The sequence below is a fragment of the Acipenser ruthenus genome, chromosome 7 (assembly GCF_902713425.1).
Source record: "Acipenser ruthenus chromosome 7, fAciRut3.2 maternal haplotype, whole genome shotgun sequence".
Taxonomy (NCBI): Eukaryota; Metazoa; Chordata; class Actinopteri; order Acipenseriformes; family Acipenseridae; genus Acipenser; species Acipenser ruthenus.
The window spans coordinates 12,817,782-12,832,544 of NC_081195.1; the positions used below are offsets into that span (position 1 = coordinate 12,817,782).

A 14,763-nucleotide genomic window follows, 5' to 3' on the forward strand; every position below is an offset into this window, starting at 1 on the left:
GAAATCCATACTCTACTCACGGCAATGCACAACGTTGCCTTACTAAATAAAAGTAAAAAAAAAACTGTTACCGGAAGAAATTGTATCTTTAGTTTTTACCAAAGCAATAAAAGGGCGGAAAAGTGTATCTTTTAATTTCATTTCGTTTAAATACTGTAGTATAACTGTCGTGATTCAGAAGTAGTATGAGTGTGAACATAGCTGCTAGATAATGATCACGTATCCACGGAAACTGCAAAAACTCTCGTACTCAAGTATATATCTAACACGAGCTCAATATGGTCTGTTATTGGAATGCACTATTTATGCTGCTTTCTGTCAGCTGTTCGCTTGCCTAGTATGATTAAGTTCTACATACACCACCCCACAAAGCTGAAGACGGAGATGGTATATGACAGTTTGACCAGGACTTGTGTTTTGCATATTCTGAAAGAAACCTTCTTTACAAGGGCGGTTTTTACATCTATTTTGTTGATGTGCAAGAGTATTTCTCAACTTTGTCAGAGAAGAAAAATCTACCTTATGCATATTTATGAAGATCTGCTTAAATCTCCAAGCGCATCTGAATGTGTAATTCGCAAACTAACTTCAGCAGAGGTGATATCTGAAGCAGCTTGATTCTATAGCAGAGCCCGTTATGACTGCACTGATTCTGCGAGCTCTCTAACATACTTTTAAAGGCGTGATCTTGGCAAAGACTCCCATCTAAATAATGGAAGGTAAGATTATTTGTATTTTGTTACAGTTTTGATTCTTGATTGATGTATCTTCTACGATATAAAAGAGAAATGATCAAAGTTAACAAGCTTATTAGCATAGCGTATTAAATGGCAAGTCATTATTGTTGATTTAACACAATTTAAACTTTTTAAAAACTTCATGAACGTTCTATTTTGTTGTTTGTTTTTATTTTATTTTACTGTGACCTGCTTCATAGAGTCAGAAACCAGAAAACATCATTTGTAGGGTTTGACGAATACTTAGATGTTCATTTAATAGTATTGTATTTTATTTCTTTTTTTCTTTACATTTCATATAACACCATGTTGAAAATATTATCACTTAATGACTTTGTAACTTCTTACAGCTCGCTAGATAACTCCGACTTTTGTGTGAGAGACAAGCAGGTGGGGAACGCGGACTGGGTGGATGTAGAACAGACACCTTGATGTAAAATTGTATGTGATTGTCTACGGGACTGCAGCTTTAAATGTTACTGTTACTGTTACACATATTTTGAGTTGTTCGGGGATCTTTTTTTCTGGTATATGACTAATAATAATACTATTAACCTTTTATTTATGTAGTTGTCATATTTTACTGATACGATATATATATATATATATATATATATATATATATATATATATATATATATATATATATATATATATATCGTAAGTAAGTGGTGTGGGAGAGGGAATAATTATTAGGATATTACAATTTCAAAGTGTGACTTGCACAAAATGCTCTTCTTTATTTTATTATTATTATTATTATTATTATTATTATTATTATTATTATTATTATAAAATACATTTAAAAATATCGAACATATCAACCTTAAATGCAAAAAAACAATCAAACAAAAGACTGTATTGTAGGTTATTCTGATTTTAAGTCTGTGAGAAATGTAATTATGAAACGCTGAGGGCACATTTTAGAGCGGTTACTCTTTAATGAACTGACATTTGTTGATAAATCAACAGCGATGGTACTAAACATACAACTTTACTGTGCTTAAGAGTGGAGGTTAACATAATGCAGCAATTACTTTTGAAAAAGAGTTGAAAGACTGGGTTAATGGTTAGAAAATATGTGGAGCAAAATGGAGGAATGTAAAATCCTGGTATACTAAAGCATCTAGTGTTTGATTTCAAATATGGGTATCTGTCATAAGAACATAAGAAAGTTTACAAATGAGAGGAGGCCATTCGACCCATCTTGTTCGTTTGATTGTTAGTAGCTTATTGATCCCAGAATCTCATCAAGCAGCTTCTTCAAGGATCCCAAGGTGTCGGCTTCAACAACATTACTGGGGAGTTGGTTCCAGACCCTCACAATTCTCTGTGTTAAAAAGTGCCTCTTATTTTCTCTTCTGAATGCCCCTTTATCTAATCTCCATTTATGACACCTGGTCCTTGTTTCTTTTTTCAGGTCGAAAAAAGTCCCCTGGGTTGACATTGTCTATACCTTTTAGGATTTTGAATGTTTGAATCAGATCGCCGCGTAGTCTTCTTTGTTCAAGACTGAACAGATTAAGTTCTTTGAGCCTGTCTGCATACAACATGCCTTTTAAACCCAGGATAATTCTGGTCACTCTTCTTTGCACTCTTTCTAGAGCAGCAATATCCTTTTTGTAACAAGGTGACCAGAACTGAACACAATATTCTAGATGAGGTCTTACTAATGCATTGTAAAGTTTTAACATTACTTCCCTTGATTTAAATTCAACACTTTTCACAATATATCCGAGCATCTTGTTGGCCTTTTCTTTATAGCTTCCTGAATTTGTCTAGATGAAGACATTTCTGAGTCAACATAAACTCCTAGGTCGTTTTCATAGATTCCTTCTTCAATTTCAGTAACTCCCTGTGACAGAGATCGAATGAGTCTTAGTGTTAGATCTCCCTTTCGACCTGTGAGAGCACGGTGTACGAGGAACAGAGTACCCTTAATGAAATGGCACGACAATTTATTCCGTAGGGTAGATGGAAGTCGGTCAGTTCGGAAGGGGGCGGAGCTATGGTACCCGAGCTCAGTGACCCAGACGGTAAGCGGCGTGGCATCCGAGGACTGGAGGAGCGGATGCGCTCGTTAACCTCGGGGTCATGGGCAAGGGTATAAATAGGGGGCATGGCTTGAGTGATCTGTTCCTTTGCATATGGTTAAATTATATGACCAAGAAGGAGCCCGTTTGTGAGATCGACCGTGAGTGTTTTGTGTCTGTGTTCTAACACTGTGTGTCTTGTGTGTTGTTGTCTCACTAAAGATTACTGAGCACGATCCGGAGCTGCAGCCGCAGGCCAGCGACAAACCCGGACTTCACCACTCACCTTTTCACTACTGGAACTGTCTTTTGTTTTGCACCTTTTAGCACTTAAATCACGCACTGTCTTTGTGTTTGTGTTTAGTGTGGGTGTCGGAACGGGACTTTGGGGTTGCGGGTCAAACCCGTAGGATTATAACGAGAAGTGATACACGCCGCTGTATCACTTCCAGCATTATTATTAGTTACAGGTTTTGCCTTGAGGCTCTGGACATTTATTAATTTAAATAAACACCCTTGCACCTGTACCAACGTTTGTCTGTGTGATTCTTCTGCACTGCACTCACCTGCACGTCATTACCACTTTGCCACACGTGGTTGTCAGAAGTAAGGATGGACTACGCAACACTGTCGGCGCTGCTGGAGCAGCTGGACAGCAGACGGGAGGTGGAGGAAAGACGGAGAGAGGAGAGGTACACTGCGCTGATCGAGAGGGTCGGGCTGGCAATACCTCCCACAGCATCAGCAGAATGCAGCTTCAGAGCGCCCAAAGCACGGACGCAGAAAATGACGGCGGATGATGATCCAGAGGCATACCTGGTGGCATTTGAGCGGCTGGCTACCACCGCGTCATGGCCCCGACAGTTCTGGGCAAGCCAGCTGGGACCCTGCCTGATGGGGGAAGCGCAGGCAGCCTACCAGGCGATGGGGGATGACGACGCCGCTCAATATGACCTGGTAAAGCTGGCTATTCTCCGCCGTCTTAACATTACGGAGGAAACGCACCGAGTGAGGTTCAGGGAGTACAGGAGGTCCCCGAACGTACGCCCCAGGGTGGTCGCGCAGAAGCTCTGTGACCACATGATACACTGGCTCACCCCGGCGCTAAAAACAACTGCCCAGATGGGGGAGGCCATCGTCATTGAGCAGTTTTGTCATGTGGTCGGCGCCGAGACCCAAGGATGGATACGGCGCCACAACCCCGACACCCTGGAACAGGCAGTCAAGCTCGCTGAGGACTTCGAGGACTCCCTGGTATCCGCCCAGACCGGGCTACTCACCCCGCTATCTCAACGGAGCGGCCGAGCCCCACCTCCTCTCTCTGCTCCACCAACCCCACCACCAGGACCGGTTCAACGACCTCCGAGAGCACCAACCCCAATGGGCGACCTTGCCTCCTCTTCATGGAGACCAAGGTTGGCCCCCAGCTGGGGTAGAGGTGCTGCCCCTGCCCCGTTGCCATACCAGCAGCGGGACAGACCATTTAATACTGTGCCCTCCTTTCCCCCTACCTGTTTTAGGGGCCGCCAGCCGGGACATCAGGCTAGGTCATGCCCATCTGCGATGGAGTGTGACGTGGCCGTCTGTAATCTGGCATCTGAAGCGGGTAAGCGAGGGAAAAATGGTCGGGAGGGGCCTTGTATTGTTAAGGTGATTTTTGGAAATGTGAAAACCCATGCATTAGTGGACACAGGGTGTGGTCAGACCTTAATTAGAGCATCTCTCTTAGGCGGTATGGTGTGGCAGCCACAAGGTCAGGTGGCGATCTCCTGTATCCATGGAGACACGGCAACATACCCCACAGTAAAAGCATATTTATCGGTCGGTCCGATGAAACGTTCCCTGGTAGTTGGGGTAGCGGAAAGGTTACCACATCCCATTATTCTGGGTCGGGACTGGCCCAACTATAAAGATTTATTGAAATTAAGGGCAGTCCCGGCCATACACGCAAATGTGGCAGAAAAAGTAGAAGGGGAAATGATTGGTAATGTTTTTCCCTTTCAAGCGGAAATGTTCTCTTCCCTGTTCCGGCCGAAAAAAACAAACAAAGAGAGAAGGCTGCGGAAATGGGAGGGAGCGTTAATGAGACAAGGCTGGGGGCTGGTGGGAGCCTGTTATAACGGTGAAAAACGTCAGTCGAGGGGGGTCGGAACGCAGTGTGACCGAGAGGGCGAGGTTACTGGGCCATCAAGGGCAGATGTTACTCCCGCCCCGCTCAATATACCGGACATGTGGCACTCGAATGTGAACCTAGTGTGGGAGCAGGACAATGACCCATCACTGGTGCACATTCGGGGACAGGTCCGGTCCATTGAAGGTAAGGATGTTGAAGGCGCTGGGGCACTAGTATTTCCACACTTCATTATCAAGGGGCAATTACTATATAGGGTAAACCTGGCCGCGGGCACAGGACATCCTGTAACACAATTATTGGTCCCCCCGTCTTGTCGGCTGGAGGTCATGAGGCTGGCGCATGATATCCCTTTTGCGGGGCACCTCGGAGTTGACAAGACAAGGGAACGGATATTGGCTCGATTCTTTTGGCCAGGTCTTTATAAGGAAGTGTCGAAATATGTAGCCACATGCCCAGACTGCCAGAGAGTAGCGCCGGGTCGAGTGCGCCCCGCCCCTTTGGTCCCACTGCCGATTATTTCCACCCCCTTTGAACGCATCGCAGTGGACATAGTCGGCCCTTTGCTACCTTCTGACTCCGGGTATACGCATATATTAGTGGTGGTAGATTACGCAACGCGATACCCAGAGGCAGTTCCATTGAGGTCCACTAGTGCTGCTGCGATAGCCAAAGAACTAGTGCAGATTATGGCAAGAGTAGGGATCCCCAACGAGATATTGACTGATCATGGAACTAATTTCTTGTCAAATACGCTACAGCAGGTATATAAATTACTAAAAATACGTCCCATCAGAACGTCGGTTTACCATCCACAGACGGACGGTTTGGTGGAACGTTTTAATCAGACTCTAAAGGCGATGCTGAGACGATTTGTGAATCAGGAGCAAAAACATTGGGCATCGCTTCTTCCCTACCTCCTTTTTGCGGTGAGAGAGGTGCCGCAGAGTTCGACAGGGTTCTCCCCCTTCGAGCTCTTGTACGGCCGACAGCCTCGCGGCATTCTCGATCTGTTGAGAGAGGGGTGGGAGGAGCACAAAGGCTCGTCCAAAAATGTAGTGCAGCATGTGCTCCTACTGAGAGATCGCCTAGATTTGGTCGGTCGTTTGGCCCAAGACAATCTCAGATCGGCTCAGCATCGACAACAGCAGCATTACAATCAAAATGCATTAATCCGAACTTTTCGACCTGGAGACAAAGTAATGCTGCTACTTCCCTCAGCGGAATCCAAACTATGTGCTAAATGGCAAGGGCCATATGAGGTGATTCGGGCTATAGGAAAGGTGAATTACGAAATTAAACAGCCCGATCGCCGTAACAAAAAAGAAATTTATCATATAAATTTATTAAAGCCCTGGCAGGCAAGAGAGGTGTTATTTATAGCCCCAGGCAATATAGAGGATGATTTAGGGCCCGAGCTAGAACCCTCTAGCACAAAGAACATTTCGATGGGGGAACAGTTACTTCCTGATCAGCAACGTGAACTACGTAGGTTAATTGAGGAATTTAGCGATGTTTTTTCTAACACGCCCGGTAGAACTAACCTCGCTGAATATGACATTATCTCTCCCCCAGGTGTCACAGTGCGAGAGAGACCTTACCGGATCCCGGAAAGTCGACGGAGTGGCGTTCGCAAAGAGGTATGGGACATGCTCGAACTTGGGGTGATTGAGCCTTCCAGGAGCGAGTGGTGCAGTCCAATTGTGATAGTGGCCAAAAAGGACGGCACCAACCGCTTCTGCGTTGATTTCCGCAAGGTAAACGCTATTGCCAAGTTTGATGCGTATCCCATGCCTCGGGTCGACGAACTCCTAGATAGACTGGGGACGGCGAGGTTCATCTCCACTCTGGATCTGACGAAGGGATATTGGCAGATCCCGTTAACTCGTAGTTCTAGAGAGAAAACCGCATTTTCAACACCAGAGGGGCTGTTTCATTTTACAACCATGCCGTTTGGGTTACATGGTGCGCCTGCTGCCTTCCAGAGACTGATGGACCAGGTTTTACACCCACATCGTGAATATGCGGCAGCGTATATTGATGATGTGGTCATTTACAGCTCCACCTGGCGAGAGCATTTGGCTAGGATCACAGCCGTCCTTCAGTCTCTAAGGGCAGCCCGGCTGACAGCTAACTTGCGAAAATGTGCGTTTGCCAAAAAAGAAACGCAATATTTGGGGTTTGTAATGGGGAATGGCAGGGTGAAACCCGTTGTCTCCAAGGTCCAGGCCTTGGTAGACGCGGCAATCCCCAAAACCAAGGCTCAAGTGCGGTCGCTACTGGGGTTAGCCGGTTATTACCGCCGCTTTATCCCCGAGTATGCCACAGTGGTTAATCCCTTAGTTGACCTCACCAAAAAGAGCGCACCAAATTCAATTAAATGGTCAGAAGAATGTCAGGGGGCGTTTAATACTGTTAAGCAGAGACTTTGCCAGGCCCCTGCTCTCATCACGCCAGACTTCACTAAGAGATTCATCCTCCACACCGATGCTTCGGATGTCGGCTTGGGTGCAGTCCTGTCTCAAATGGTAGGCGGAGTAGAACACCCTGTTCTGTACATAAGTAAAAAAATGCTCCCTCGGGAGCGCAACTACTCCGTCGTCGAAAAAGAGTGTTTGGCCATTAAATGGGCTACTCACTCTTTAAGATATTACCTGCTGGGACACTCATTTGATCTTGTCACTGACCACGCCCCACTCAAGTGGTTAAGCACAATGAAGGACAGCAATGCCCGGATAACTCGGTGGTATCTGGCATTGCAGCCCTTCATGTACCATATGGTACACCGTGCAGGGAAAGACCACCAAAATGCGGATTATTTTTCCCGGGAGGGGGGAGTAATGGGAAAGGTAGGTTTAGCCGAGTGTTCCTTCGGCTCCACTCTGAGCGGTGGGATATGTGACAGAGATCGAATGAGTCTTAGTGTTAGATCTCCCTTTCGACCTGTGAGAGCACGGTGTACGAGGAACAGAGTACCCTTAATGAAATGGCACGACAATTTATTCCGTAGGGTAGATGGAAGTCGGTCAGTTCGGAAGGGGGCGGAGCTATGGCACCCGAGCTCAGTGACCCAGACGGTAAGCGGCGTGGCATCCGAGGACTGGAGGAGCGGATGCGCTCGTTAACCTCGGGGTCATGGGCAAGGGTATAAATAGGGGGCATGGCTTGAGTGATCTGTTCCTTTGCATATGGTTAAATTATATGACCAAGAAGGAGCCCGTTTGTGAGATCGACCGTGAGTGTTTTGTGTCTGTGTTCTAACACTGTGTGTCTTGTGTGTTGTTGTCTCACTAAAGATTACTGAGCACGATCCGGAGCTGCAGCCGCAGGCCAGCGACAAACCCGGACTTCACCACTCACCTTTTCACTACTGGAACTGTCTTTTGTTTTGCACCTTTTAGCACTTAAATCACGCACTGTCTTTGTGTTTGTGTTTAGTGTGGGTGTCGGAACGGGACTTTGGGGTTGCGGGTCAAACCCGTAGGATTATAACGAGAAGTGATACACGCCGCTGTATCACTTCCAGCATTATTATTAGTTACAGGTTTTGCCTTGAGGCTCTGGACATTTATTAATTTAAATAAACACCCTTGCACCTGTACCAACGTTTGTCTGTGTGATTCTTCTGCACTGCACTCACCTGCACGTCATTACCACTTTGCCACACTCCCATATGATATTTATAATGTACATTTTTATTGCCTGCGTGCAGTACCTTACACTTTTCTCTATTAAATTTCATTTGCCATGTGTCTGCCCATGCTCTCCAATTCTGAATTATAGCTCTATCTGTTTCTGGATCACACTGACTATGTTAATATACTTCCAGTATCCTTCGGAAGTGTAAGTGAAAGAGAAATTAGAAGTCAGGCAGCTTTCATAAGTTGCTGGGCTTTTCAAAACAGTCAAAACTGTGACACAGGTTTGATGAAAACTAGGAAAAGGGAAGGGGAAGTAAAAAGATAACCGTGAAAGTTACTTGCTCTTTAAGTATAAGCAAAAGAGATCTGTTGGAAGAGCCTGGGTCAAACAACAGTAGCGTTGTCAAATCTAAAAGCACTTCTGTTTATCTCATATATTATCTTACAGAATCAGATATGACAGGTTCTAGTGCATTTTATAAGATACTATAGTGTTTTTGGATGGTACTATAGTTTTCTATAGGATAGCATTCAGCAAGTATTGAGACATAGGGCAAGATATGAAGTGTAGTGTACTTGTTGGAGAGTAGCATATTTGTATTTTCTTAAACAAATCCTTTTAGATTTACATTCACCTCACCGAAATAATACCAGAATCTATTTTGGAGTTCTGTTAACCTTAAAAGGTTAACTGGCACTTTTCAGCGTGACCATGGCAAGGTAATTACAATGGTTCTGGAATTCACATAGAACACCTTAGGGATAATTAAAGGCAGTGAGAAATCTCTCATGACAAAAAAATGAAAATTTCCTACAGAGAGGATAACAGACAATGCTTTATATAACCCTTTGGTAATATAGTGTATTGGGTTGTTTGAGGAGGAACCTGAAGATAATTACTGACTGACAGTGCAAAACATGAACTAATTACTGTATTCTTCCTGTTTCAACCAAAAATATAAATCTCCTGTCATTGGATTAAAAATACCCAGAGATTCAGGTTTCAAGGCATGTTTCAACGATTAATGACTTTAAGCCTTTTATAAAAAATAAACAACAACATAATTACAAGTCTCTTAAAATAAGTACTACCAAACTGAGACACCCAAAAAGACTGGAAGCCACAAACACCAACTTAACCTGCTGCCAAATATACATTCAAGGTAAAGTCCTGTTGTTTCTCAGCACTAATTTTGTTTCTTTTACATTTATTATTAAACATCATGCACTAATACTTTCAATTTTAATTAGTTTTCTTGTCAAAATGCATTGGTTAATGCTTTTTTGGCAACTTGGTACGGGTCTAGAATATCACAGTTACAGTATGTAAAGTAGTTTACAGTATTATTCACATTCTGCTGACTTTATAAAACACGCATTTTAAAGCACCCTGCGGTCTCAATAGCGCACAAACCATTAACCCGTCCCTCTCTACACCCTAGTGGATGCAACAAATATATTAGTAAGAAATACTACCTGGAAGAAACATGGTATTTCCTCACTAGTGTTACAGGAAGATAGGCTAGTGGTTACACTCTGGTGTACCAGATGTCCTTGGAGAGAAAATATGATCCTGAAAGTTTTTTGAGGCCACAAAGTTTTAAAAAGTCACCAGGTTGTGATGACTGAAACAGAACATAGTACAAACTGAATCTAAACAAGAGAAAGAATACATGATTTAAATCCTATTGGTTGGCCTAAAGCAGGGCTCTTCAACTTAATTGGCAGTATCAATTATTTGTAATTTGTTTTGTACTATTTTCACCTATAAGAAATAAATTACAATAAATGTTTGCAGTAAAAAGCTTAGAAAATCCTCGCCAGATTGCAGTATGTGATTTCTATTATATTCTTTTCATTTGTTTTGACTTTTAGAATTCAGTGTTTCCCAATATGTCAACAGCAGCCCCTACACTGACAACGAATCTCTGAGCAAGTGGGACAATTACACCTTCTCCTCATACTACCAGCACTCGTTCCCAATTGCAACCATATTCATCTTAGCTTACATCTTCATATTCTTGCTGTGCATGACTGGGAATATTCTCGTCTGCTTCATCGTGCTGAAGAACAAGCAGATGAAGACTGTCACAAACATGTTTATCCTGAACCTGGCTATCAGTGACCTGCTCGTAGGGATTTTCTGCATGCCGACGACCCTCGTGGACAACTTAATTACAGGTAAGCTTGGATTACAGCGCTCTTTCGTATTCCATGGCCCATTTATAATTCTGAACGCAATCTCAAGGGCCAACAGCAGCAATTTAACCCAGCCCAGCATCTTCAATAAATGACTGTCCTAAATTGCTTCTTTAGTATTATGTGCTGCTTGTATTGCTTATTGTTCCTGTTCTGAAAATAGCTGCAATAAGTACTTTTGGCCAAGAGTGTATTTTTAACACTTAACCATTATTTCGAGCGAGTGAAAAATATGAATGAATTTAACCAATTAATTAATAACACATTCAGGCAGCCAAATACTTGATTCTCTGGAACCACAGTGCCAATTCTTAGTAGCTCTATATGTCTGGTACAAAACCTTAATTACGTCACTAGAAAATAGCTAGTCCCTTGCCTGTCAATGTACCTCTGCTAAACAAAGCAAAATATTCCAGACATTAATCAAAATCATATAATGGTTCATTACCAAATACCATTATTCAAATGCATTCCTTTTCTATGAATATCACAATTGGCATTTTCAATTCCTTAGTTCTATATTTGGTATAAACGTTGTCAATAAACAGCAAGATAGCAGAACATGTTGTCTCAAATGATAACATTATAATTAAGGTTCCTCTTAATGGTACTTTGTATGAATTTGTAAATCAATGCACCTACAACTGCTAATTTCTCATGCAGTCATGATTGCAACTTTAGAATTTCAGGGTTATGGAAACTCTTCACTCAAAATCTAACAGCGCCTTTCACTTTGACCTAAGATGGCTGCCTGTGTTATTTTTTTCTTTCTGTTTGATAAAGACCAAGTGCTTTGAAATATTGGCTTCATACTTGGTACACAGCTGTATTCTGTGATTCTCTCAGTCAAGTTAGATTGTAGGAATGTGTCAATTTCCTTTTTACCAATTTCTTAGCTTATGTCCAACGTTTTATTGACTGCTTTGTTATCTTTAGAAAAAAAAGTAGTTTAAGGAAGATTGTTTAATAATTAATTGGCCTGCTTTCAGGTTGTGTTTGTCTTAGCCAACCTATAAGAAGATAATGCAAGAGCTGCTTACTGAAGCTCAAGTTGGATCTGAAAAAAAAACAAAAAAACTATTGGTATAAAGAAGGGACATTAGGACAAATGTATCACAATCTTCACACCAAAATACAATTGTAAAGACAAGAATGTTTTTAAATAATATTCTGTTTGAAAGACTGATTATGCATAGGGGTTAAAATAGTCAATCGAGGATCCCATTAAAACCATTCATCAGGTTAACTGGATGGTCTGGGTTGTTCTCTGTGTCTATTTCTTTGTTACAGCTGGACAACTCCTATATGAATGCACGATTGGTATTGTATTTCAACAATACTTGTTGAATGTCTTTGTATTTGTTTTTTTTAAGCTTAAAGTAACTATAAATGAAATAGTAAAAAAGGGAGTTTGTTTTATAACAACAATTTCATCCTCCCTCATTTTTTGAATTGTTTGGCTGTTAATAAGCTCCTGCTGAATAAGCTCCTTACTGTCGTTATTGTTATCAGCGTAACAAAAGCACTGTGGGAAAAAAAGTTATTTCTTTTCATTTTTTTTCTGCCAGTGCTTCAACTGTGCTTGAAAATATCATTTATAACATCCTATAGTTGCCTATTCTGTGTGCGTTAAATAATTGATTTTAAGATGGGGGAAATGTAAAAAAAAAATAGGTTTGCTGAAGTGACAGAATTATTGTCAGGAAAGCATGCTATTTGAATGGTTTCATTTATTATGTTTTCATAGGTTGGCCTTTTAATAACACCATGTGTAAAATGAGTGGACTCATCCAAGGAGTGTCTGTTTCAGCTTCAGTTTTCACACTGGTAGCAATCGCTGTGGAAAGGTAAACTAATTTTCACAATAACCTCTTGCGACACAAAAGATTTTTATTTTTTATTTTCTGCAGGTTGGCAAATCCCACTCATCAATGTAAACCCTTTTTGATTTCAGGTTTCGCTGTATTGTCTACCCATTCCGCCAGAAACTGACCCTAAAGAAAGCCATTGTCAGCATTGCAGTGATCTGGGGGCTGGCAGTGATCATCATGTGCCCCTCCGTTGTTACGTTGACAGTCTCAAGAGATGAATACCATTTTATGGTTGACAATTACAAAACCACGTACCCTCTCTACACATGCTGGGAGGCCTGGCCCAACCAGGAGATGCGCAAAATCTACACCACAGTGCTGTTTTCCCACATCTATCTGGTACCCCTGACCCTGATTGTCATCATGTATGCCCGGATAGCCATCAAGCTCTACAAGTCCTCAGCTCCCACCTGGGATGCTCACTCCGAAGATCAGGATGGCCGGAGGGTCTCCAAAAAGAAGATTAAAGTCATCAACATGCTGCTCATTGTGGCTTTGCTTTTCATGTTGTCCTGGCTGCCGCTCTGGACTCTGATGCTGCTGTCCGACTATGGCAAGCTGACATCCAGCCAGCTCAACCTCATAACTGTGTACCTATTCCCCTTTGCGCACTGGCTTGCTTTCTTCAACAGTAGCGTCAACCCTATTATCTATGGTTATTTCAATGAAAACTTCAAAAGAGGGTTCCAGGCCGCTATCAAGTTCCAGCTCTGCTTGACGGAAACGGAGCCTCAGGAGACGCATGAAAGAAGAGCCAGAGCCGGCACACGCAACAGGATCTTTGTCGAGGTTCAGACCAACACTTCCAAAGGTCAAAGGAATGGCATCCATACAGGCCTGATTGGTCGTAGGCATGGAAGGGTAACTCACCATGGGCTTGTGGTGGAGGACTTAGATAAAGGCTGTTCACACAACAGTGGCAGTGTTTCTGCATGGGATATTTAATCAAGATTCACATGTTGGATCAAGGAACAGATAACTGGATTGTTCCATAAATATTTAAAGAGGGAGTTTAGGGATACTACAGATTATTAATGCAACAAATCCAAAACCATTCGATAAATTGAGCATAAATGCTATGTAACTATGTGTGACTGAATTTAGTTAAAACAAAGTTTTGCTTTTACAAAATGAGATCTTTCATGTTTTGTCCCAAAACAGAACTATCTCTGTAGGTTTTAAATATGTTCAGTTACGTTTACGATACCCCCAAAAAATGAAAAAAAATCAATAGGCAGACATAATTATTATTTAAAAAATGAGGAGTACATTTTTAATTAAATGATTATAAATTCAGCAATGAATTATTATTATTTTTAAATGAATATATAAATGTTCTATTATATGGTTTATCTTTACATTTGTTCTTATCACATTTTATTTTTGACTGCTGTTTATGTGTTTGTTTATCTTTTTTTGTAATTCATTTTGTTGTTTTTGGTTTAACTAAAATGAGTCAGGTGTTGGGGGGGGGGGGGGGGGGGGGTCTTGAATGTCAAGTATTGAATTGATGCAACAGTTCATGATGTTTTCATGTTTTTGGTCCCTAAAGTTGATCTCCTCTAGTGTTTGTAAAATTTGGTTCAATATTGTTTTCTGCATGTTATTTATAATACTTGTATTGTTTATTAAGCTTTTATGCAGTATTTGTGGTTTACATTGTGTAATAGAGGAACTATAAATGAAAGTAAACCTACATGTTTAATTAAAAAAATACATATAAAAAATGGCTTTGATTAAATGTAAAACATAGTATTGCTGATGATGGCCAGTGTTTATAATAGTAACTGCTATTTTGTATTGTACTGTATATTCTGAAGACATTTCTAGCAAATGTGTGCATTAATGTTAATGTGTGTGTAACACATCATACAGTATGCTTCTGTACCCTGCCTGAAAATGCAGTTTCTTCTTTTAACTTTGTATCACTGTTATATCACTGACTCTTTCTTTGTAATTGCAGTTTTTTAACACAATTGGCCTAGACCACCATCTATTGTAAATAGAATAAAATAAAATGGAAATGTTGTGTAAGAATGTTTTAATAATGGGTTCCTCGGAATAATGTACATCCTGTTGAAAAAGCCAATGAGTGCTGGTGAACTGGGAACCGGAACACAGCAATGAGATTAATGGCAGTCTGTTGAACCA

General features: G+C 41.7%; 1 protein-coding gene across 1 annotated transcript; it reads left to right on the plus strand.

Annotated features, from left to right (window-relative positions):
- The first annotated feature begins 305 nt into the window (after positions 1–305).
- LOC117416118 (neuropeptide FF receptor 1-like) lies at positions 306–14,081 on the plus strand. Its single transcript, XM_059026397.1, has 4 exons — positions 306–719; positions 10,418–10,723; positions 12,489–12,588; positions 12,696–14,081. Exons 1-4 carry the CDS (start codon positions 713–715, stop codon positions 13,555–13,557), a joined length of 1,275 nt encoding a protein of 424 aa, XP_058882380.1. The 5' UTR covers positions 306–712; the 3' UTR covers positions 13,558–14,081.
- The last annotated feature ends 682 nt before the right edge of the window (positions 14,082–14,763 follow it).